At 45.5% G+C, this 21,185-nt stretch overlaps 3 protein-coding genes across 5 annotated transcripts in view; 1 reads left to right on the top strand and 2 right to left on the bottom strand.

Annotated features, from left to right (window-relative positions):
* dennd1b (DENN/MADD domain containing 1B) overlaps nucleotides 1–6,130 on the top strand; it is a 96,171-nt gene extending 90,041 nt beyond the window's left edge. Inside the window, exons 21-23 of one of the 3 annotated variants that reach the window (XM_068318800.1) lie at nucleotides 3,199–3,284; nucleotides 3,657–3,879; nucleotides 4,288–6,130. In XM_068318800.1, coding sequence (XP_068174901.1) covers nucleotides 3,199–3,284; nucleotides 3,657–3,879; nucleotides 4,288–5,121 — 1,143 coding nt within the window. In that variant the 3' untranslated portion in view covers nucleotides 5,122–6,130. The remainder of the gene's footprint in view (nucleotides 1–3,198; nucleotides 3,285–3,656; nucleotides 3,880–4,287) is intronic. The other 2 variants (XM_068318802.1, XM_068318801.1) reach the window with 2 other exon arrangements.
* A 3,326-nt stretch (nucleotides 6,131–9,456) lies between these two features.
* crb1 (crumbs cell polarity complex component 1) lies at nucleotides 9,457–20,522 on the bottom strand. Its single transcript, XM_068318799.1, has 9 exons — nucleotides 20,370–20,522; nucleotides 18,796–19,761; nucleotides 17,496–18,046; nucleotides 17,197–17,362; nucleotides 16,182–17,112; nucleotides 15,389–15,433; nucleotides 14,706–14,825; nucleotides 14,492–14,618; nucleotides 9,457–9,695 (listed from the first exon to the last, which is right to left on the bottom strand). The coding sequence occupies exons 1-9, from the start codon at nucleotides 20,419–20,421 to the stop codon at nucleotides 9,477–9,479; spliced, it is 3,177 nt and encodes a 1,058-aa protein (XP_068174900.1). The 5' UTR covers nucleotides 20,422–20,522; the 3' UTR covers nucleotides 9,457–9,476.
* Nucleotides 9,556–12,534, bottom strand: LOC137598551 (protein crumbs homolog 3-like). The gene is made up of 3 exons (XM_068318803.1): nucleotides 12,253–12,534; nucleotides 11,914–11,960; nucleotides 9,556–10,720 (listed from the first exon to the last, which is right to left on the bottom strand). Exons 1-3 carry the CDS (start codon nucleotides 12,329–12,331, stop codon nucleotides 10,481–10,483), a joined length of 366 nt encoding a protein of 121 aa, XP_068174904.1. The 5' UTR covers nucleotides 12,332–12,534; the 3' UTR covers nucleotides 9,556–10,480.
* Nucleotides 20,523–21,185: the final 663 nt, after the last annotated feature.

Genomic DNA, 21,185 nt, shown 5'->3' with positions numbered 1-21,185 from the left:
CTCTTAAACAGGCAGACACAGGCTTGGCTGTACTTCTGCAATGCCTCTGCATCTCCCCAAGGTTTGTTTGCATTATGCCGGCATCTCTTTACATAGACTGCCAAGCTGTGAGATCAGTGCCCACTCAGAAATACCATATGAAATGTATAGTGTAAGACTGGCTATTAAAGCCCTCCACTGGCTGGCCCCGTCACAGAAATGCAGATACTTACACATAAATGATAACGCCTGGAAAGAGGGGAGGCGGAAAGTTTTGTTTCTCCAAATCCAACTTCTAAAAATGTCATTGTTGACTGTTTTCCTTTCATAAATACGACTTAAATATGAATTATTTTGTCAGAGCTGCTCAGATGCGTTAGTATGCACAGGCTTAGAGAAAAATATAGCAGTACATGTGTTTACGATTCATTTGCTCTCCAGTCCATGGCTGTAAAGTCCTATCCACAGTACAGGAGATGAGAGTGTGTGTTGCTTTTCATGCCTGAAGCCTGAACCCAAAGTCGTCAGGACTCAATTCCATCTTTGGGCTGACACTCCAGAGCTGGGATCAAAGATTAAAAATAATTTCCAAAATGACATAAAAGCGTTTCAGACACGTTTCCATCAGAGCGTGTGAAGTCAGTCTGGTGAGTTTAGTGCTTAAGAGCAGCTCTGGTGTCAAATCTTATCTTTTATTTAAGGAATTTTATACTGCGTTTGCGACTGTGTTTTCGCCGTTATTACTTGACCAGTTTAATTATTTTACGACTCCTTTTGCTCTATCGCTTCTTCCTTTCTGACTCTTTCACTCGTCGCGTTCTCCTCCGCCTCTCCCGCGGTGATGTGGCGGAGGGGAAAGAGAGCCAGACAGACAGAAACTGTGACATCTGTCACTGACAGCATATTGATGGAGGGAGAAAACGGGTGACAGGAAGCCATGGAGGGAGAACCGCTTTTCCATTTTCACCTTTCAGCTCCCCATTTGCCAACAGCGAGAGGCTAATGAAGGAGCGGTATGATAATCTGTTGTTCTGCCGTTTTTGTGCTTTCCACTGTCCTGTCAGGCCTGGGGAGGTACGGGATTGTGGCAAAGCTGTCACAGCTTTAACACCGCTTCTCAGATTATCATATGGCGGATGTCTACATTTCAAGAGCTTCTTTCTCTGTTTCTTTTGTGTTTGCCTTTTTTTTTTAAAAAAATTATCACATTACATTTAATCTTAGCTCTGATGTTATATTTGACTGTAACTCGCTTTGCGTCTCACGTTATCCTCAAATCGAATCCGATATGTGTGATAACCGCCGCTCCTGCGTCAAATTTGCTTCCTCTATCATAAAATGCTCAGTTGTTGTAAATAGTTTCTTTTAACTGCTGCACTTAAAGGTCACAGTGAAAAGAGGGAATGACAAATTGATAAAGCCATGAAGTGAGATGCCTTCCATTTACTGCTCCCTATGGAACTTCCTTTTCCTAGACGACACCAAAGCTGTAACAGAGATCAGAGGGCCGGGGCGTCATGACCTATGTCTGCTTGTTTTTGGGTTCACCTTGCTTTAATAAACACCTAGACGTAGAGAGAGGCCCTGCTTCCTTAAACACAGCCCTTTCGCACACATCCTCCGTCTCAAAAAGTGCAAGCAGCGTGAGCGTGTACTGCACATGTGTCGTAGTGTTTCTGTGTAACCGTTCCTGTCTGAAACCTGGCCGAGTGTCTCACAGGTGCATCTCCACTCCACCGGCCCGCTCTGGCTGGCTGGCACGTCAGTCTGGCCCCAGATTTACTGCCCTGACACAGGAATCCATTAAAGGCTGTTTAGGGATCCCAGGCCCGAGCCCCTCTGAAATCTTTCATTATAGCTCCGAGCTACCATGGAAGGGGAGCGGCTCAGCCAATCAGCGGTGCCGCCACATGTGTTCATGTTTAGCCCGATGGCTGAGAAGCTTAAGTGGCTACTGCACACATCTCCTCCGCTGACTTTTATGGACAAAATGGCACTTTAACTCTTTGTGTTTTTAGTAATAGGGTGTGTGCGTGTGTGTGTGTGTGTGTGTGTGTGTGTCGTCCCTGGTCGAACACGGATCCTAAATGAGGCCAGGCCAGCCACACGTTACAAATTCTGCCTGTCTGTCTGGCACCGGGTCGGCTAATCAAGACCGGATTGGTTCACGGTTCCAATACATCACCCCACCCCCGGCGCCCCCGCACCCCATTCTCATCATTCTGTCGGAGCTTTGAGGAAGTTTTCCTCACCTCTCAGTATTTCCTTCCTTCCTTTTTTCTATTTAACCCCTTCCTCCTCCTTCCTTTTGATCATGTATTGGTGTTTCTTACCATTTTTTTCCCCACTGTTGTGTTTCTGATTTTCCCTCTATCACAACCACAACACAACAAACACTCACTGTTGTCTTTACGTCTGCTGTCCGCTCACATTCACAGCCGTAGAGAACTTTTATCTCATTGTGGGCTTTCCATAATGTGGGCTAATGTGAGCGATTAGCCTGTGTACTGTCACCCGTAAGTTCTTGTGTACAAAAATCACCGACTTGACAAGGACAACATTAAATACTTGTAAAAACAGAGACGACTACAGATGTGTAGAGTAAGAACGTGTACCAGCAAGAGTTGAACCGTGTAAATTTAAAAGTGAGATAGTGTTAACATAAGAGAACATGCACATGCAGCGAGAGAGGAACATGTGCGTCGTAGTGGAAGGCATGTTAATAAGTGGCCTGGGGTGGATTTGGGCTCCCATGGGGAGAGTCCTGCCCTCCTCTGTGAAGCTTCTGTCTCTTCTTTAACCCGCCCATTAAATATGGCACACAGGTGGCTTATTAAACTCACTATGTCAGACAAGTACAGTACACACTGGTGATTCAAAACTGCAATGACAAATACAATCACACGCACCGGTGTGCACGTGGAAATGATTAATGTTGTTTCCCGTGTCTTACCTCACAGAGTGTAAGTACATAATGCTGAGTTTGATAAAATACTGCAGGGGATCTCGAAGATTTTTATCCCCAGACCCAAATTTAGCATCAGCGTAAAGAGTCGCGGCTAATTAAGACAAGCTAGGCCTCCTGTCTTACTGGGACCCACCACACAAAGATCTGCATCTTTCCTCTACCGCGGTTCCAGCCCACGACTTCCACGGTAACTTTTAGCGGCGTTACGCTTCTCATCCAACTGCTTTCACTCTGTGTGTTCTCATTAACAGCAGAACTTCAACAAGTCTCCCATCAGCATCGGCCCTCGAGACCTCGGATACGGGCTTGACGATGACGAGATGGACAGGGCAAGCAAGTAAGCTGTAATGTTACTATATTTAACCCCATTTTTATGATCTGTTAACTCTCAGCGTTTCCTCACTGAGGGGATAGTCATGTTGATTCAAGTATTTATGTCATGATTGTGAAGATATTAGAACTTCTGTAAGCTGATGTGGGATTTCATTAGGAAACAGTGGATAGATTCAGCCTCCTTTTACTGCTGGTAATACTGCCCCCAAGTGGACACATTTAGTAATGGCAGTGACAGAAATGTCATTCATACTTGGTGATCTCACCTGTATCTGTTGACCTTTTCACCTTGTTATTTACAGTAATGAACAATCTATAATAAATATTAAACGTGGTTATTTCATGTACTCCACACCACCTGATTCTCTCTCTCCAGGATCTCGTCAGAGGACAGCGGCGACGTCGCGTCGTACATCGAGGACAGCGATGACTCCTACTCGCTAGAGCTGGACGTCGACTCCTCCTGCTCAGGCCAGATGAACCTGCTGGAGGAGATCCTGGACTCCCTGAACACCACCACGACGGCTCAAGGCAAACTCAGCGCTGCCAAGAGTCTGGACTTCTTCAGGTCCATGGAGGATTTGGACTACAAGGCCCCGGTAGGAAAGAGAGACTGGAGGGAGATGAGATGTGAGATGAGGAGAAGGCTCGTCATTTATCACAGGTTGAGGACGTCAAGAAAGATGGCAGAGAGGTGTAACGTGAAGAAGTATTTGTACTGTCATATCTACGAGTCTGTTTCCTCCCAAGCTTGTGTTCTTTCGTGTGAAACCAGACACTAAAACAGCCTCATACTCATTTCATCATCACACAGGAAGTTGGATAATTTACTCAGAGTAACCATCGAGTTTAAAGCGTCTACTTTTTCTTTACTTCTTACGTAGAGTCGAATAAATGAAACTTTAATGGTCCGATGTTGCCCAACCAAATGTTGAACTGATACACTGATTAGTACATGTTTCATTTCAACGGTATTCCAGAGTATATCTTCCTCTGTTTCTTGCCAGAAAAAACCGACGTCTTCCAGCGAGTCTAAGCCTGAAAACGAGAGCAGCGTTGGTGGAGATGGGGATCAGGGCGGCTGGAACATGGGCCAGGATGACAGCGCTGTCCATGGTAAACACCTTCCCCCGTCCCCTCGCAGATACCCCAACAAGATCAGCCTGAAGGGGTCAAAGAAAACGGAAACAGCTCCTGTGATCCCCATCATCACGGCTTCCCCTCCGGACGAGGACGCCGAAGTCTTCAAGTTCCAGCATCACGAAACCAATTCCAACCCTCACCCTCCGTCTCCAGGAAGACAGCCGGGAGATCGCTTCTCCTATTCGCCGTCAACCTCCCACAGAGACAGATCTACACCGTCTCCCACATCCTCTCATAAGTCATCAGCAAACTCCTCTCCTGCACCAGTGGGACGGTCTCGGACCATCTCAGACCCACAAGTGAGCACGGAGCCTCCTCTGGCGCAGAACCAGACTGCCTCCACCGCCATCCTGAGGCGGAAGGTCCTCTCCAAGGAGACAGTGAGGCACTACCAGGAGAAGGTCCTCCTGAGGCAAGCTACCAAGGGCCAAGAGGAGGGTCAGAGGGCCCCATCCAGGGACAGCCAGTCAGCCATGCAGGTTCCATGGGAGAAAGAGGCGTCCAAGGATGGGCTCCTGGGGTTCGGCCTGTGCCTCGGTCAAGGCAAAGGCTCGATGGTGCAGGACGGAGGCCTCCTGGAGGAGGTTGAGTCCATGTGTTGTCTCGGTCCAGCCCTCCACACCAGCCTGCAGCTCTCACAGGTTCACTGCAACAACAATCACCACCAGGTCCACGGTAAAACCACAGAGGAGTCGTAGGGATTTCAGAGAGCCGCCGTCTGATTCAGACACCTTCTCTTTAAGACAGTCAGACTCTTCTGCTATAATTTGCTGCGGTGTTGAACTCACAGGTCTCACTTATCAGGAAATATGATCAATTATTTTTAGAGAGTCTCAGCCTCTAAGACAGGAAACAGGAGGGGATAAATTAGTGTCCATTGTCATAAGTAGACCCCCCGAAAAAGAAAGAAAAGTTCTGCAGAGTATTAAGAATATATAACTTATTACAGTGAATAGAGTCTTTTAAAAAGAGATTTCTTGAATCAAACCCACATGTGGGAACAAAAACATCAGTGAGTCCTTCTGATGTGAAGAGTTGTGAGTGTGTTTGGTTTTAGTCTCTTAAAACATGTCAATCATTTATTCAACTCTGCACCTACAAGCACCTAAAAACATAAATTGAGGCCGAGCGATTATAATAATCTGTATCTAGATAAAAATCTACAAATGTTGAATAAGAAGGGAATTTCTATCTGAATTTAACAATTAACTTCTCTTAATCTTGTATTCACAGAAGAAGATCTAAAAACCATCCCACATGAAATTCCCTCCAGCTAAAGAAAAACTAGTTTTTTCAAATTTCCGTCTTACCTTCAATGAAATTTGAAAGGTGTCAGTATTTTCAGATGAAGAGATGATAACTCCTCTGCACTCCATCATGTCAGTCGTTTACCTGCTGTGCTCTAAACATTTCACACAAGTAGATTCAATTTGCACCTGAAGTTGAACAAATTGTCGCTCACCTGGTGATAGAACCAGGCGAAAGTGAGATGGGATTTTTGTTTTTTGTTTTTTTTAGACAAAAAGTCCTCTCGGCCCTTTGAAACTAATTCTACACTGTGTAATTTAAACGTGTTCTTATCACCATGCCTTAAATGGACATGTGATTTCTTTTTAATACTGTCTTAATACTTCAAATCTGATCCTCTCAGATCTAAAATGCAACCGTTAAAGGTTCTTAAACAGCGCTGCATTTAGCTGGATTAGTAATAGTATTAAAAAAAAAATATATATATATATATATATATATATAATGTGCTTAAAGCTGCTGTTTCGATTCATTGCATTCCAGATGAAGAGGTGCGTATTGTCTCTTCATGTCAGCATCAGGACGGGTTTTGTCTCTCTGAAGAGAAACAACAGTGAAAAATGAAAGTGCATCATTTTTAAAGCCAGTATGGTGACCAGTTTCGTCTTAGTGCCCACCGTTATCACTGTTCTCGTCTCGCCTCGTCTGATTATCTGTGTTTCAGTCCTTTCAGCACATCTGACTTTCACTCTGCCTTATCGCCAGTGGCTAGTTGTTGCAGAGGCTTTGGTTTTTATCATTTCATGTTTCTACTGTCAGAGTTAATCACACACTGTATCGTGACGCAGCGGCTGATGATTGTACGGTAAAGCAGCGATAGGGTCTTCTCAGAGAGTGACGCATGCACACCAAACAAAAGTATTTCTACAGCAGGCTCTCCTGTGGAGAGATTTTCGGGTTCCCATCGTTCTCTCCACTGCTGTGAACCCGAGAGACGAGAAGAAAGCTTTTTCATGTACTTGTGTGGGGATTATTACATTTATGGTTTGTTGTCCTCGTGATTTATACCAGACGCCAGTCGGTGTGGCAGTTTAATAGCAGCCATTTCTCCGCTTTTTGAGTGCTGCTCTGCGTTAACGATTTGCTCATAAACTCTTTGGCGTACTTCTAAAAGCCCAGGAATCAAGTCTAAGCAATTTTCCCCCCCCAAAAAAAAGAAAAAAAAAATAGAAAAACTGACTCGGGTACAATCTCTGCACTGGCCTTAGTCATTGTAAACACTTCAAGAACTGATTTACTATGCAAACATTTAAGATTATTAAAAGGTCACTTTTCTTCTGTGAAAGTAATCTTTATTCGAATGCATGAATCTGCTCGAAAATGAATCATTAAGTTTGTAGTGGGAGTCGCCCGCCCACTCATCCCTGAATCATAAATAACTATCAGATTGTATTTGAGTGTGTGTGAGCTGAGAGGTGGTCGTGACAGGATGGCGTGCCTTACATAGGAGAACCACCTGCTGTCATCAGAACACGGTACAGTATTTTAGAACGGCGACGTATGCAATGTTTTCAGGTCAGCCCTGAAATCCCAGGAAGGTGGTGGCGTTTATATAGAAGACGTCGATGCAAAACCTGTTGGGGTCCTGAGAAACTGACCTGAAACAAACTCGGGTACTAGCGCGGCTTTTATAGCCGTTTTATTTTTACGTTTCGGCGTCAGCACAGCTGGAGGTACTCCCTTTTATTCTTTGCTTCCCGGCGGGAATTTTTCCTGCCCAGTGTTTAAGAGATGTCATCTAGATTCCTCCATTCTTTTTGTTTTTATTTTATTTGTACTTTTTGTGAATTTGGTACTTCAGTCGTAGTAACAAGTGATGACTTGTGTAGCTTTTTATTGTATGCTTTAAAAAAAAACAAAAAAAACAACAACCTCAAGCTCCTTATTCTGAGCCGAACGCTTCTCAGAGGAGTTGATTTCATATTGATGAAAATTATTTTCAACTGAAAAGACGTGTATTTTTGCTGGCTTGAGTTTATTTTACATTGATGATATACGATCGGTGTTGTACGTGATAGAAGAATGACACCTGATGTTTGAATGTTTATACATTTTATTTTTGGAACTTAAAGAAAAAAAAGAATATAATGAACTGTCACACGTAGCCATTCGATTCAAGGAGCATTTGACTAATTAAAACAAAAGGACTGACACTTGCTCGTACACGGTACAATGTTGATTGTTCTATCTGCATGTGTGTATCCGTATTTGTATTATGCTATGATTTTATTTCGTTTCATTCCACAGATTGGCTCGACTCAGTTTGGTATTATTATTTCAGTATTTAGTATTTCTGTCAAATAGAGACGATGATGGAAATAATAGTTTTTGTACAATATGGTCATTTGATTTGGGGATTTTTAGAGTTCAACTTTGTCAGCCTTGCATTTTGTGTAAACGTCCGCTGTGCATCCAACCACAGACGTGTGACAGGAGGAAACAGTCGGCCGTAACTAAGGGTGACAGGAAAAGTTTTTTTGTGGCTCTGGTTCGGTTTACACTAATATGGGAAAATGAAGAACTGAATGTCAGGGTTTTTATCTTTTCATTTCAATGTCTGCTTGTAATTGGCTATGGATACTTTGGATAACTCTCCTAACATTAGAGTGTAAAGTCATTAATATATATTTTTTTGGTGAGCGAGTAGCAAGAACACGGGTCCAACGTCACTTCCATACATTAAAGAGGTTTGTTCTGTGTCGGGACAAACCTGAAGCGAGTTACAGTCAGCAGCCTCCCCACTTTATTTTATGTTCTATTAATACTTAACTGGTCAATATGTTCATTTCTTATTTCCTTATTTGTGCACACTTGCATGTTCTCATGGCCAAACAACTGTCCTGAACAGCTGAGGTCAGTCTGATGTGATATTCATGAGAAACCTGGTACAACTGCACATAATGTATGCACTGTGAACTGAAAATAAATTCTACTGGTTCATGCTCCTCCGTCTCTGGACTCCTTTTTTAAATTTTTTTATTTTTAGAAACCCAGAATGTGGAAAGGAAAATAATATTTTTGTGACTCACACGTCCCTCTCAGGTGATCAAAGGTCACACAACACACACAAACAGGCTGCTGGCTTACTGTTCTGTTGTGAAAGTAGCAGCACCCCCCTCTCCAATCCCACCCCCCAGGACATCAGTAGTTTGACAAAATAAAATAACACTATAATAGCCAGCTGATGATCTGTGTTAAATCGTCATTACAGTGTATATGCTTGAAATTACACCACATTTCTTGTTTTATCTTCCTTCAACCGCTTTGATATTTTTCTTTAGATGAAAACAAGTCATGAACGTCACCTGAAAATAAATAAAGATGCTACTTTACACTCACTAAAGTGTGAGTTCCCCTTAGACCTACGCTGATGTCCAAGAACTCTGGAAATATCTGCTTCTCATGAGGATTGATGATGATGTATTTGCACATCTTCAAATCTGATCAGGTGTTCCTTCAATTGATCCATTAATCGTAAAGAAATATATTGGCCAAAACATATTAAATGAATTTTCATTTGGGTGGCTGGATGTGGCGTTCGGGTGCAAAACAAACCGGGAAGACGTGTGACGCACGGCGACGCACAACAACACAAAGATGCCACACCAGATGGAGTGAGACAGGCGGCGTCTGCAGGTAGTCCTCTGCTGATGTTTTAATCCCATGATGCATCTGTTATCAGTTGTATTTGTCTCATCTGCTCCTTCGTTACTGTGACGACCACATCATCCTCCTTTCTTGCGTCTCATATGAGTCTTTCCATGGGGGGCGGCTGGGTGATGCTCCACATCTCCACCCGTGACCCTTCCTTCTCCTGCCTGCTGGGGCTGTAGGTGCCGTGCGTGGCCCGGCGATTTAGCGCCACGCAAAGGCCCACGGAGGTGACGATGAGGCCCAGCAGCAGAACAACGGACATCAGACTGACGGACAGCAAGAGGTCAAAGTTCAAACCCGAAGAGGTCAGCTGGAGAGAAGGAGGGAGAGAGGCGATCAGAGATTAGGTGTTTGTTGAACGTTTTAAGCGAATGATCATTAGCATTAGGTCCTGTTAGCTATCAGGTAACAGCAGTGTTACCACGGCAACGAATTACCCAACTGGTCACAGGCATTTAATTTTATTGTACCTAAATCAATTGCAGTTCTCCTAGAGGGCGCTAAAAGGCAAAAATACTAATTATCTACATAAATCTAGAAAAAAATATTTTGTGCAAATATGAAATAAATTTTAAATCACAACTATGTTTTTAATAACAAAAATATGAGATAATGTCCTTAAAAGGATGCTGATTTAATCAACAGAAACATCATTTGACTACCGAACGCTGACCGGACCGAACCTCCTCGATGTCGTCTGGAGGCGACGGACATTTATGAAATAAAACTAAATGAAGATGTAAAGGAGGACTAGGAGGATATTCAGAGCAGAGATATGACATCACAAGTATTTCAAGGTACTTCTCAACTGAGGCCGCAAAAAAAAAAAACCAACAACAACATTGAAAAATCTGTTTTATATGCCGTCAAATGTGCCATTATATAAAGAAAGATAAATGAATGAAATCAAATGACGACAAGACCCCTAAAATGAAAGAAGAAAACAAAACTGTGATTTCAGTGGGGGAAGGGGGGGTGGTCCCGCGGCCTGGTCTGCCTTTATGTCCTGGTTTTCAGAAGCTCGTATATTTATTCCTGTCTCTCTCACACTGTTTCCTTCACACACTCTCAAACACTTCTGCTTTCAGCTTTACACTACACCAGGCGCTCCACTCGTGCTGCCAAAGTGCTGATGGATGTGTTTCCTAGCTCAGCAGGTGGGTTGTGACCACCAGAACCCTCAAGTCGCCGCGGACTGAAGCCTCCCTCCGTCTGCCGCCTCTCCCGCAGTTTGGCTGCGGCCAGCGCCAGCCCCAGCATCAGCACCACCGCCAAGCCCACCAGACATGGTGCCAGCACGGCAGCCAACCGTGAGCTGTATGGAGCACGCTCCGTCTGTAGAGGATCACACACACAGATACACAAAAACACACACACACACACACACAGGCTGCCTGATGATCCCATTAGCACATACACAGCAAATACACTAAGAATAGCTGGAACACACACACACACACACACACAGACATTATTCTTGTCTAGCAGGAAGCAAATCTGCTTTCCATGAAGCGTCAGAAGGTTTTTAATGACTTGTGAAATCTGCTAAGATCAATTTTTAACTTCTGGCCTCATGGCCTGTCTGATCACCACACACCAAACACCCAAGAAGCATCACTACCAACCACTAGGAACCATTGTACTGGATCTCAATTGTGTGTGTGTGTGTGTGTGTGTGTGTGTGTGTGCAATCAATTTGTGAATGTGCAGACATATCTGCAGCAGCGATTGACCCCTCCCTGGCTTTAAAACATGATATTTATCTGCAGCCCCCTCGTGCTTCTGGGTCTGCCTTCCTTTCGGTCTAATTTTTTACGCCGTTGCCGTGCAGCTGAGCTGCTGGAATTAAAACAACTTCTACTAAAAGTAAAAAAAGCAATTAAAGTTTTAATGAAAATATTTCATCTTGATCTTATCAACATGCAAAGATGATTTAAAAATCAAACCTTGCTTTTATAAATAACCTGACCTAGTTGTCAAATATCATGTTAGTTTCATCTTGGGTCGATTTTTACCATGAAGCTTCGGCTTTATGAACATTATGATTTAAATATATTATTTAAGTAATACTGTATAAGTAAATGAATCCACTGCCAAATCAGAAATCTCGTAAATAATCTAGTGGGTTTTTACTGCTGATCCAGTAAACTGAATCTGATACAGGTGTGAATATGTACATAAACATCTGAGGAATATTTCCAGATTTGAACAAACTCACAAATCTTCACCCAGATTTGTATTTGTCCTTTTCATTTATGAATCCCAATTAGCAGATTCCTGTATATATCTACAAATCTCAGCATACATTCACAGATTGAGACTGCACAAATTTGCAATTAGTTTTGCTTCAACAACAAAAAAAAGCCCCCCCAAACCAACCAGAAAATCAATTACCCTGCAAGGGAACACACACTCCTGACCCGAAAGCCCCCGTGAATCAATCCCTGTGAAAGCTTCCAGAGCAGCAGGAGAGTGATTGTGAGCATTCATTAAAGCGGCCGGCAGAAGACAAGAGCAGATTCACTTACATCAGTGATTCGGTTTGGCGTGAGAGTGGTGACACTCTGGGCGGCTGCTGCAACAGCAAAACAGCTGTAAGTATCACTCCATTACACTGACACCCTCTCCTTAACTAAAGGCTCTTTCTGAACTTGTCAGGTTACACAAGGCTTTGAGAAAAAAAAAAAATGTCACAAGTCAGCAAACTTTACAACGAGCAATCAACACAGAAACATAATTCTACTAAAAATACAACCATCCATATCCCGGGGCAAAAAATAACTTATGCACTCCTGCTCGTCACTGTAGACGTTACATTTTTCCTTCTCTCGCTTCAGCTTCTTTGTTGACTCCTAGAAAGTGCTTACCTGTCACTGCAGCACAGTTGGCTGTCACAGCGAGTGTGACACCAGCGAGCCGGAGGAGCCTGCAGCCAGGACCCGCCATCAGTCACCGGCTGCCACACACACAGAACCAGAGATGTCTGGATAACCAGTCTCTAAGGTACCGAGCAAGGCCACCCTGAAGCCTCAGCAGAGCAGCGACACACAGAGAGACAGCAGCAATGCTTCCTCGCTGTCAGCACTATCAACCTGCTCTGTGTGTGTGTGTGTGTGTGTGTGTTTGTGCACGCATTCCTGCCAGATAAGCTGCCCTCATACGTTACTGTGAAGCAGACCAAACTTCTCTGAATGCCACCAGCTCTCTGCTGAAACTGCACTTCAGCACCAGATGCTGTTTCTTTCTTTTTTCCTGCTTTTTTTTTTTTTTTTGCTGGCGAAGCACATTTCTCCCTCTCCGCCTCGTTCTGGCCACATCAGTGCCGACACTGAAAAACTGCTTCCCATACCTGCCTCACCCCCCACCCCACCCCCCCGTTTCTCCTGCCATTAGAGATACCTGTGCTTGGGAGGGACGCACACACACATATACACACACACACACACACACTCACACACATATACACACCGACTTGGAAAGAGGCAGATGAAGCAAAGAGGAGAGTACAGGCCACATGGCCAAAAGTAAATGGACATCTGATTATTGATGCCCAAGGTGATGCACATATTTACATACATCTATAACGGATGTCTTTGTAGCAAAATTCTTCCACTTAAAGCTAAAAAAAAAAAAATCACTTTTTTTTAATCAAAGGAATGGTTCAGATTGTTTCAAGTGTGACTTGAAACAATATGTAGTTGACAGGGGACAAATTGTGAAGCGTCCTTCTCACCAAAAATGTACTCCAAAGCCTCCCTGAAGCTTAACGTCAACCATCCAGGTGTAATACATAAATGATTACGGTGTTTTCTGCACGATAAGGCGCACTGTAGGTTAATGAGAAAATTGTAGGCTTTTAGGTGCGCCTTATAGTGCGGAAAATACTGTAATCAATATAATTTCTGTTGTTGTTCATCTTCTTCCCTGTTTTGTTCTTTTGCTTTGTGTGATTGTGAACTTGAGATATTCTGGGAATCACACCACATCTTGTTAAAGGAGATTAAGTGTTTGTTGTCATGGCAGCCACCTGACATCAGCACGTCTTCTCTTTCACCCGCAGACGAACACACACACACACACACACACAAACACACGCACACACAGTTAAAAGGATTTGGACCACAGCTGACCTTCAGGTGAAGGTCCAAAAAAAATGGAGGTAGAGCAGGTAAAGGTACGTGTTGATGGAGGAGACAAATAATTTTAGAGAGACAGACAAAGACTGATGAGATTCTTTATCAGTTTTATTTGACAACAGAGGCAGAGATTGGAAATAAAACGTGACGTGAGGACAAACTGCGATGAAGGACAGATAGACAAACATTGATGATCAGACATGATGTTAGCACAAAAGACAAACAACAACACGATCACATCCGTGAGTGTGACGATTTACAGCGTGATGAAGAGTCGACCACAAACAGGCTGATGATGAATCTGGGATCTAAATATTTTTGTCTCTCCAGAACAATTTAGAGACAGATACTTATTCATTTGGTAGGAACCAACATAAAGCAGTCAGTCAATTAGTCAGTCAATTAGTCAGTCAGTCAGTCAGTCATAAAACCAAGTTTTTCCCTGATTTCATAACAGTTGAAATACTTCATAAATTCCACAAATAACTAACCAAACAAACACTTATGTCATCGTCCAGCTCTGAACCAGATCACCTGCGTTGGTGATAAAAAAGATTTTTGCATCCGTAATCTGAAAGATGGTGGAATCAATAAAATAAAGTATGATCGATAAAGTGCTTCTGATCAACCAAGTCTCATTTAAGGCACAGAAACTGCTCTGTGGGACTTTTGAAGCTGTGATCACACCAGAGAAACCCCTGATGGGTCTGCAGGGTGACGTCATGAACACTAGACCCCCTACATTTGCATCATCGTCACCGCTCAGGATCAACCAATCAATCAATCAATCAATCAATCAATCAATCAATCAATCGCTCTGACAGACGCCACACATGCGCTCCTGCGTTCAGTCGTCTTCGCCTCCCCAGTCCACCTCTGGCTCGTCGTCCAGCCGGAGGATGAGGTAGGACAGCAGCTGAAAGAGATTCTGCCACAGCAGCACGGCCACGTAAAAGTAAATGTCGCTTACGTCCGTCTGGCACACGTCTCCGGCGTAGCTCATGTCGCACACACACACAAATTTGTTGATGAGGTTGCGGCAGTAGCCTCCGTTCAGACAGGGGTTGGACCGGCACTCGTCTACTTCCTGTTCACACCTGGAGAACGAGCCGGAGACGCGTCTCAGCGTTAACATTCATCTAAGGCAGTGATTTATGGGGTGATTATAGAACATTCTTCCCCACCGGTGTCCGATGAAGCCGGGGGGGCAGTCACAGGACAGCTCCCGGTCGGTGCAGTTGCCTCCATTGAAGCAAGTGTAGTTCCTGGTGTCGTCGCCACACACTGAAACAGGCTGCTTCGGCCTGTCGGGGCAGAATGTGATGTCGGGAGAGGAAATATCAGCCAGATAGGAGCTGGGGGGGTTTGGTTTCTGGCAGCTCAACACAGGAGAGATGAAGGGGCTCAGGAGGGAAACAGGGTCACGAGATTTAAGAAGACTCCACCAGCAGGACGCCGTGTAGGAATGAACAAGCAGCCATGTCTCTTTGGCCTCTACCGACAGGTTTTGCCTCAAGCACAAAAGCCTCTGTTCCTAAATGCTACAAATCTGTTAGAAACTAGAAATTAATCCCTAAACGCTTACAAAACATAGTTCTTTATGTTGGCATGTGCACAATTTTGTTGGTTGAAGTTATAATTTAGATGCCAGAAACCATGAGCTACATTGCAAAGGTGGGTTTGTCAGACAAACGATGTCACAGGGAGCGTTGATATTAGCTTTGTTCGCCATTTTGTTGCATGCCATTTGGGGGTGGGGTGCGGGTGGGGGGGGGCAGGAGATGTGGTACATGACATTTGAGAGACAAATATCTAACAGGAAACAAATAGAAAACACTTGAAAAGTAGAAAAAGAAAAGGAACTTACACCTTTCTGACAACAATGTACCACGGAATTTCTTCAATGCGCTCACTGGAAAGGAACAAAGAGGAAGACGAGGTGGTGGGGGGGGGGGTGGGAAGGAAAGGAGGTAGGACGAGACACAAACAGGAGACACAAACAAAAAAAGAAGTCATTTTGATGAAAACTTTGCAGAGTGGATGTTCCCACTAAAGGGAGATGTGCAGCTCGTCTGGTGTCTTGCTCAGCGAGACACTTGCAAATGTTTTGCTTGTGCGAAAGAGGCGAAATGCAAGAAGCTGTGTGTTTACAGGATAAATGGTTGGAGGCATTCCCCTGCTGGTTCTCCGAGGCAAACGGTAGATGACAGGGGAAAGAAACTGGCGCCGAACCAGAGCGCCTTGTGTTAGCGAGGCACCGCAGCAGACTGAAACCTTTTCTGGCTGACACTAGAATAGAATTGCAGCATCTGAGACGTTCGCTGCAGGCGTGGTTGAAATGCTGAACAGAGGCAGAGATGTGGAGACATTTACAGTGAAGGCTTTCGTTTGTCTTGTTTTGCGCGGTCCCTTGTTTCTGCAATTTGGAGCATTTATTTGTTTACTTTGTGTTTACTAAGTAAACTCTCCAAACTGTTCACAGGAGAGCAAAGTCTTTTTCAGAGCATGAAATATTCATATTGTGATTGTTTCTTCATCTGCTGCTGGTTTCTATCTAACGTAAGTCGTTCTTTCTCTCCAGAAAGACGCTGTTCTAATCTATTTCCCTCCATTAATACCCTCCTCTTCCTATTCATTCCAAAAAAAAGTCCTTGACTTACTTGCAAAGGGGTCCGGTGTAGTTCTCCGGGCAGAGGCAGGCGTACCTGTCCGGCCCGTGAAGACAAGTGCCTCCGTGGGCACACAGGTGGTTGGAGCACACGTCCACCTCCCGGTCGCAGTCCACGCCGGCGAATCCAAACTCGCAATCGCACCGATAGGTCGGCCCGTTCACGCTGCAGTTACCGTGAATGCAAGGACCGGAGGCACAGGTGTCGGTGAAGAAGTCGCAGCGCCTCCCGGCCCAGCCTCGGGCGCAGCTGCAGTTGTAGGAGTTGAAAAGGTCCCGGCACTCCCCTCCGTTCAGGCAGGGGTTGGGCTCGCACACGGGGGCCCCGCTGCAGCCCAGCAGCGGCGGATGCGAGGACGTCTGGGTGAACTGCTCCTGGATACGCGGGAGGTTGACGTCGGAGGAGCGAAGGTAAGGCAGGGCGATGCCACCGAGCTCCACCGTGCTCAGGCACCCTGTGAGAAACCAACCAGAATCATGGGGTAACCCCCCTAAGAAGATGTCCACCCCTTGCCTGAGGAAGTCCAGGTTGCCTCCTTTTCTCCTGGAGGTGCTGGCTTCCTCTATGTCTGCATCCACCACCAGGGTCCACTTGGAGGTGTGCGCCCAGGGCGCCGCCATGAACAGGTCCACGCCGTGCCACCGGTTATCGTTCACCCTCCTCCTGCTGCTCAGGCTGACCGGGGTCGCGACCTCCGACTCCTCGCCGTCGTCTCCGGTGGTGCTTTGGAGCTCCACGAAGACGAACCCGTCCTGGACGGACAGCGTTGCAAATGCCGAGCCCTTCTCGGCGTGGAGGATGGCCGCGTTCTGGTTTCGCGTGCGCAGGTTGAGGGAGAGGTTGGTTAGATTTCGGGATATGTGGCCGTTTCCCTGGAAGGACAGCACGGTGCTGCGATTCAGGAAGGTTGCATTGGAGTAACCTGGAATTAGAGAAAACGTGGGTTTACAAATCCATGACCTCCGTGACCTCTTCCATCCTTACTTCTATCCAGGATGCTGCTTACATTCGTATCCCTGGCTCAGCATCCTGCACTCTGTGTTTGTGGGGCAAGGAGACAGCTCGCACCACTTGACCTCTTCACAGCGCCGCCCTGTTGTCTTGGGAGGGCAGGTGCAGGCAAAGTCATCCCACGTGGAGAAGCACATGCCGCCGTTAAGACAAGGGTTGCTCTGAGAAGGACACATTCAAACAGACGCATTGAAGGTTTTCCTTCAAATGTAAGGGTCTGGTTTGTCCTTTTTCTAAAGTTAATCTTACATTTCCATCCACTAATGCGTTCTAAGGTGAGAAGTGGAAACTCACCCTGCAGGCGTCATCTCCAGAGCATCCAGCAGTCACGTTTTCCATGAGCTCCAAAGGGTAAGACCTCACCGAGGCGTCCAACCCGAAGAACTGCAGCCTCCTGTCGTTGATCCTCAGGTCCTGGATGCAGCCTTTAAAGTATCCACCGAAAACCGAAGTCATCCTTCTCCCCAGCAGACCTCCCACCAACATGGTGTCTCCCGCTCGGACACCGAAATCCCGGACTTCCACTCGTCCCTGTTCCTGAGCCGCTAAAAACAGTCGCATGCGATCCTCCTCCACCTCAACACTCACAAAGTGGACTTCCCCATCGTCGATCGCGCTTCCCGTCTTCAGACTCTCGTGGTCGTGGAGCTGAAGCGTGACCTTGCCGTCCTCCAGCCACATGTGCAGGTACTGGATGCTACTGTTGGTGACCGCCAGGAGGAGTCCGTTGTGCCGCCGCGTCCGGAGGAAGAGGGAGATGGAGAAGCGTTCACCCAGATCCTCGGTGATGGAGAACACAGCGTAACTCTGGGAGTCCTCGCTCCCGAAACGTGCAGGAACGTGTTCTGCAAAACATTTTTTTTTTAAAAAAGGTAACCAAAATGAGATTTTTGGTTTGATTAATATTAGACCACAATAGCCTAAAACAGACAGCGTGAATTATGGGATTCATTTCTGGGGTTTAAAATGGATTTAAGTGGTTGAGAATTTATTTAATGTGATTTCTATTCTTGAAAAAAACAAAAGAGTGGAAGCAGCCTTCACACTATTTTTCGGCATGTATAAAAATTTAAAATATATATTTTCTGTCCAAGCAGCATCATGATTTTTTTTTTTTGCAGAATGAGCTCCAGGAACAGATAAGTTGAGCAGCGGAGGTCCGTATGGAAACAGATACAGGAGGAGGCGGCCGGCCCCCATGTTCCCTGTGATCTGTGTCCACCGTCAGCAGTTTCCACTTTGGGTTTGTCACCTTCTGAGGACGTAGAGAAACTAAAGCAGAAAGGACACCAGGATGATGTCCGGTCATAGAAACCTGTACGAGTTTTGATCACTGTACTAAAAAACCAACTGAATTACGTCAGACATCGAAAGTAGAATCCTCACACGCTTAATCCAAGGTGTTAAGAGGATCACTGCGTCCATCTTTATCGTGGCTTTACCCTGACTTTTGATTGACTGAAGAATGGAGAAAATGACGCCTTTCACCAAATATCTATTGTCAACATTTTGTTTCTATACTTGATGGGATTAGATTTTATTTTCAAACTATGGCTGATATATAACCGTGCAGTTTCCCAGGTGTTGAACATACCCTCCTCGCAGTCCCGCCCTCCGTAAGGCCTCGGACATAGGCACTGGTAGCTCTGCCACAGATTGACGCACCTCGCCCCGTTTTGGCATGGCGCGTCCAGGCAGCGGTCCCTGTGGCTGCAGCCGGGAAGCACATTGACAGCAGAATCGCTCAGCCACTGCTGAGGCACGATGAGCTGCCCGTCCACAAACACATCACGCATGCAGCCAATGAACGCGGGACGTGAAGGGTCCTTACTGGAGCCATCCGAGTCCAAAAACATCCCTCCGATCAGTGTGTTCTGAGGCGATGAAGCCAGGCCCGTCACGTTGCTTTCGACTCTTTCCAACTTGTGGCACGTCTGGCTCCCACAGCTCCCAGCATCGTCCAACAGTTTCAGACTAAACACCCTGTTTCCAAGCATGGCCTCTGCAGAATGCCATTCTCCATCTATGACACTACGTGGGAGCACGAGGACCTGGTGAGAACTTTCTGCTTCAGGCCCTTCGATGCCCTCCTTCCTCAGTGTGAGGTGCAGAAGCCCTTCATCCAGCTCCAGACTCAGCAGCAGCCTCCCGCTGCTCCATTGGAACAACACCGCCCTGGGCAGGACGGTCCTGAAGCTGAGGGTGAAGTTGCAGGATGCATCAGTCTCCACCAGGGGGCTCTGCAGTCGCAGGTAGCCTCTACGCTCAAAGGAGAAGGCGGTGGAGGTCATACAGAGGGGGCCGGTGTACCCAGGCGAACAGGAACACAAGTACCCATGAGTCCCGTTCAGCAGGAACGGGGAGCAGGAGCCTCGGTTCTGACACTGATGCCCCTCGCATCCCACCAGCCTCTCATCACAGTTCACCCCCCCGTAGAGGAGGCCATTATAGCTCTGTCTGAGGCAGCGACAGGTGTAGCCTCCAACGTGGTTCTCACACCTGCCTCCATTCTGGCAGGGACTGGAGGCACACTGGTTTATCACCTCCTGGCAGAGGGAACCTGTCAGCAGAAGAAAGTTTGTTCATGCTGGAGGTCAGGGATAAATCCTGCAGTCTGTTTTTAATTATTCCTGTTCAGTGCTGCTGTTTGTTTACTACAAACAACTGCACCGGGGTGCTATGTGGGTACATTATGTAACGGCAGCAGGAGAGAACATGTGCCCGTTTCCTGTTTCGCTCCACAGTTCTTCTCGACTCCATCACAGCTTCTGTTTCCTTTCAGATTTGAATTCCTGCTTTTACTTCATGCTGTTATGAGTCGACCTCTGTGGAAGGTCGAGTAGAAGTTCTACTCTCTACACCACCGTTACCACTACAGCACTCACTTGTTCATGTTTTATGCTCTTAACATGGTCTGTCTGTTACCACAAAAGCCTGCATGTGTTGCTAATGTGAAGATGCTATCTATATTTGTAACATAAACAAATCATACTTGCAATGATTTGACACAACTATATATAGGGAAACAACTACATGTTCCATAGGAGAGCACACTTTACACTTTTTTTTTAAATCATATTAAATGAGATAAAGAAAATATGACACAACACAGGTATATAAAAATTCTACACTTCAGTAATTCCATTCAGAAAAGGCTCCTGATGTTACCTGTAACAAGAAACAAAATCCCCCGAATCCATGGTGCAGGTGTCCACATCATGCCGTCACTGTCTCCCCCAGAATAGCCCCAAACTTGTCTAACTGCACCATATTCAGGGGTTTTTTTTGTTTGTTTTTTGTTGGTGAGGGTTTTCTGCTCCTCTTCTACTTTCCTTCAAACAAGCAGGGCTTGAATAGCTCCAGTCAGGAGACCGCAAAGCCAGATCCTGGGGATTAAACTAATGCTATTTGGCCACCTTACTGAGTCAGTGCCACTGGAAATGGCCGAGAGTCAATTTTTAGAACACAACTCTCAGCAGGCAGCAGCTCACAGTCTTAGCTTTCCATCGCTGCTGTGAGTCTTTTCTCTTTACCAGTTGAAAAGTGTGACTTATTGTAAAAAAAAATGCAACGATGCTTCTCTTGTCAAGAACGTGCAAAAAATCCATACCATAAATAAGTGAATGCTATTATTTAGACTAATATAAATCTTCATTTTCTGCAGAAGAAGAAGTAGTGATTTATTATTTATTCAACAGGCCAGTTGTCCTTTATCCTTCCCACTCATGTCTTACATATCATTAACCGACATGAGATGAATGAGGATTACAATGAAATTAAAGCCACCACGAGCAGGTGGGTGATAATGGCATGTCTTTATACTGACATTGTGAAATCAGTAAATATCACTTTTGACAGATCGTGAGCGGTAAAGGGCAGAACAGCACACTGACAGCTGTTTCCTGTCACCGCTGCTGTCCGGGGACCTGAATCAAGAGCTGTTCTGGGAGCTGCCAGACATTCACACCGGTCGCTCTGGGACTG

The sequence above is a fragment of the Antennarius striatus genome, chromosome 7, assembly GCF_040054535.1.
Source record: "Antennarius striatus isolate MH-2024 chromosome 7, ASM4005453v1, whole genome shotgun sequence".
Taxonomy (NCBI): domain Eukaryota; kingdom Metazoa; phylum Chordata; class Actinopteri; order Lophiiformes; family Antennariidae; genus Antennarius; species Antennarius striatus.
This window is presented reverse-complemented; position numbering and strand designations above follow the sequence as displayed.

Excerpts from the sequence above, each read along its gene's own strand:
- LOC137598551 (XM_068318803.1), bottom strand. The coding sequence starts at position 12,331 with ATGGCGGGTCCTGGCTGCAGGCTCCTCCGGCTCGCTGGTGTCACACTC. Across the intron at positions 11,961-12,252 it reads CAACTGTGCTGCAGTGACAG|CAGCCGCCCAGAGTGTCACC; the intron begins GTAAGCACTTTC and ends TTGCTGTTGCAG. Across the intron at positions 10,721-11,913 it reads CGCCAAACCGAATCACTGAT|ACGGAGCGTGCTCCATACAG; the intron begins GTAAGTGAATCT and ends GATCCTCTACAG.
- crb1 (XM_068318799.1), bottom strand. The coding sequence starts at position 20,421 with ATGATGTGGACACCTGCACCATGGATTCGGGGGATTTTGTTTCTTGTT. Across the intron at positions 14,619-14,705 it reads CCCGGCTTCATCGGACACCG|GTGTGAACAGGAAGTAGACG; the intron begins GTGGGGAAGAAT and ends CTCGTTCTCCAG. Across the intron at positions 9,696-14,491 it reads GAGACGTGTGCCAGACGGAC|CTGACCTCTTCGGGTTTGAA; the intron begins GTAAGCGACATT and ends CCTTCTCTCCAG.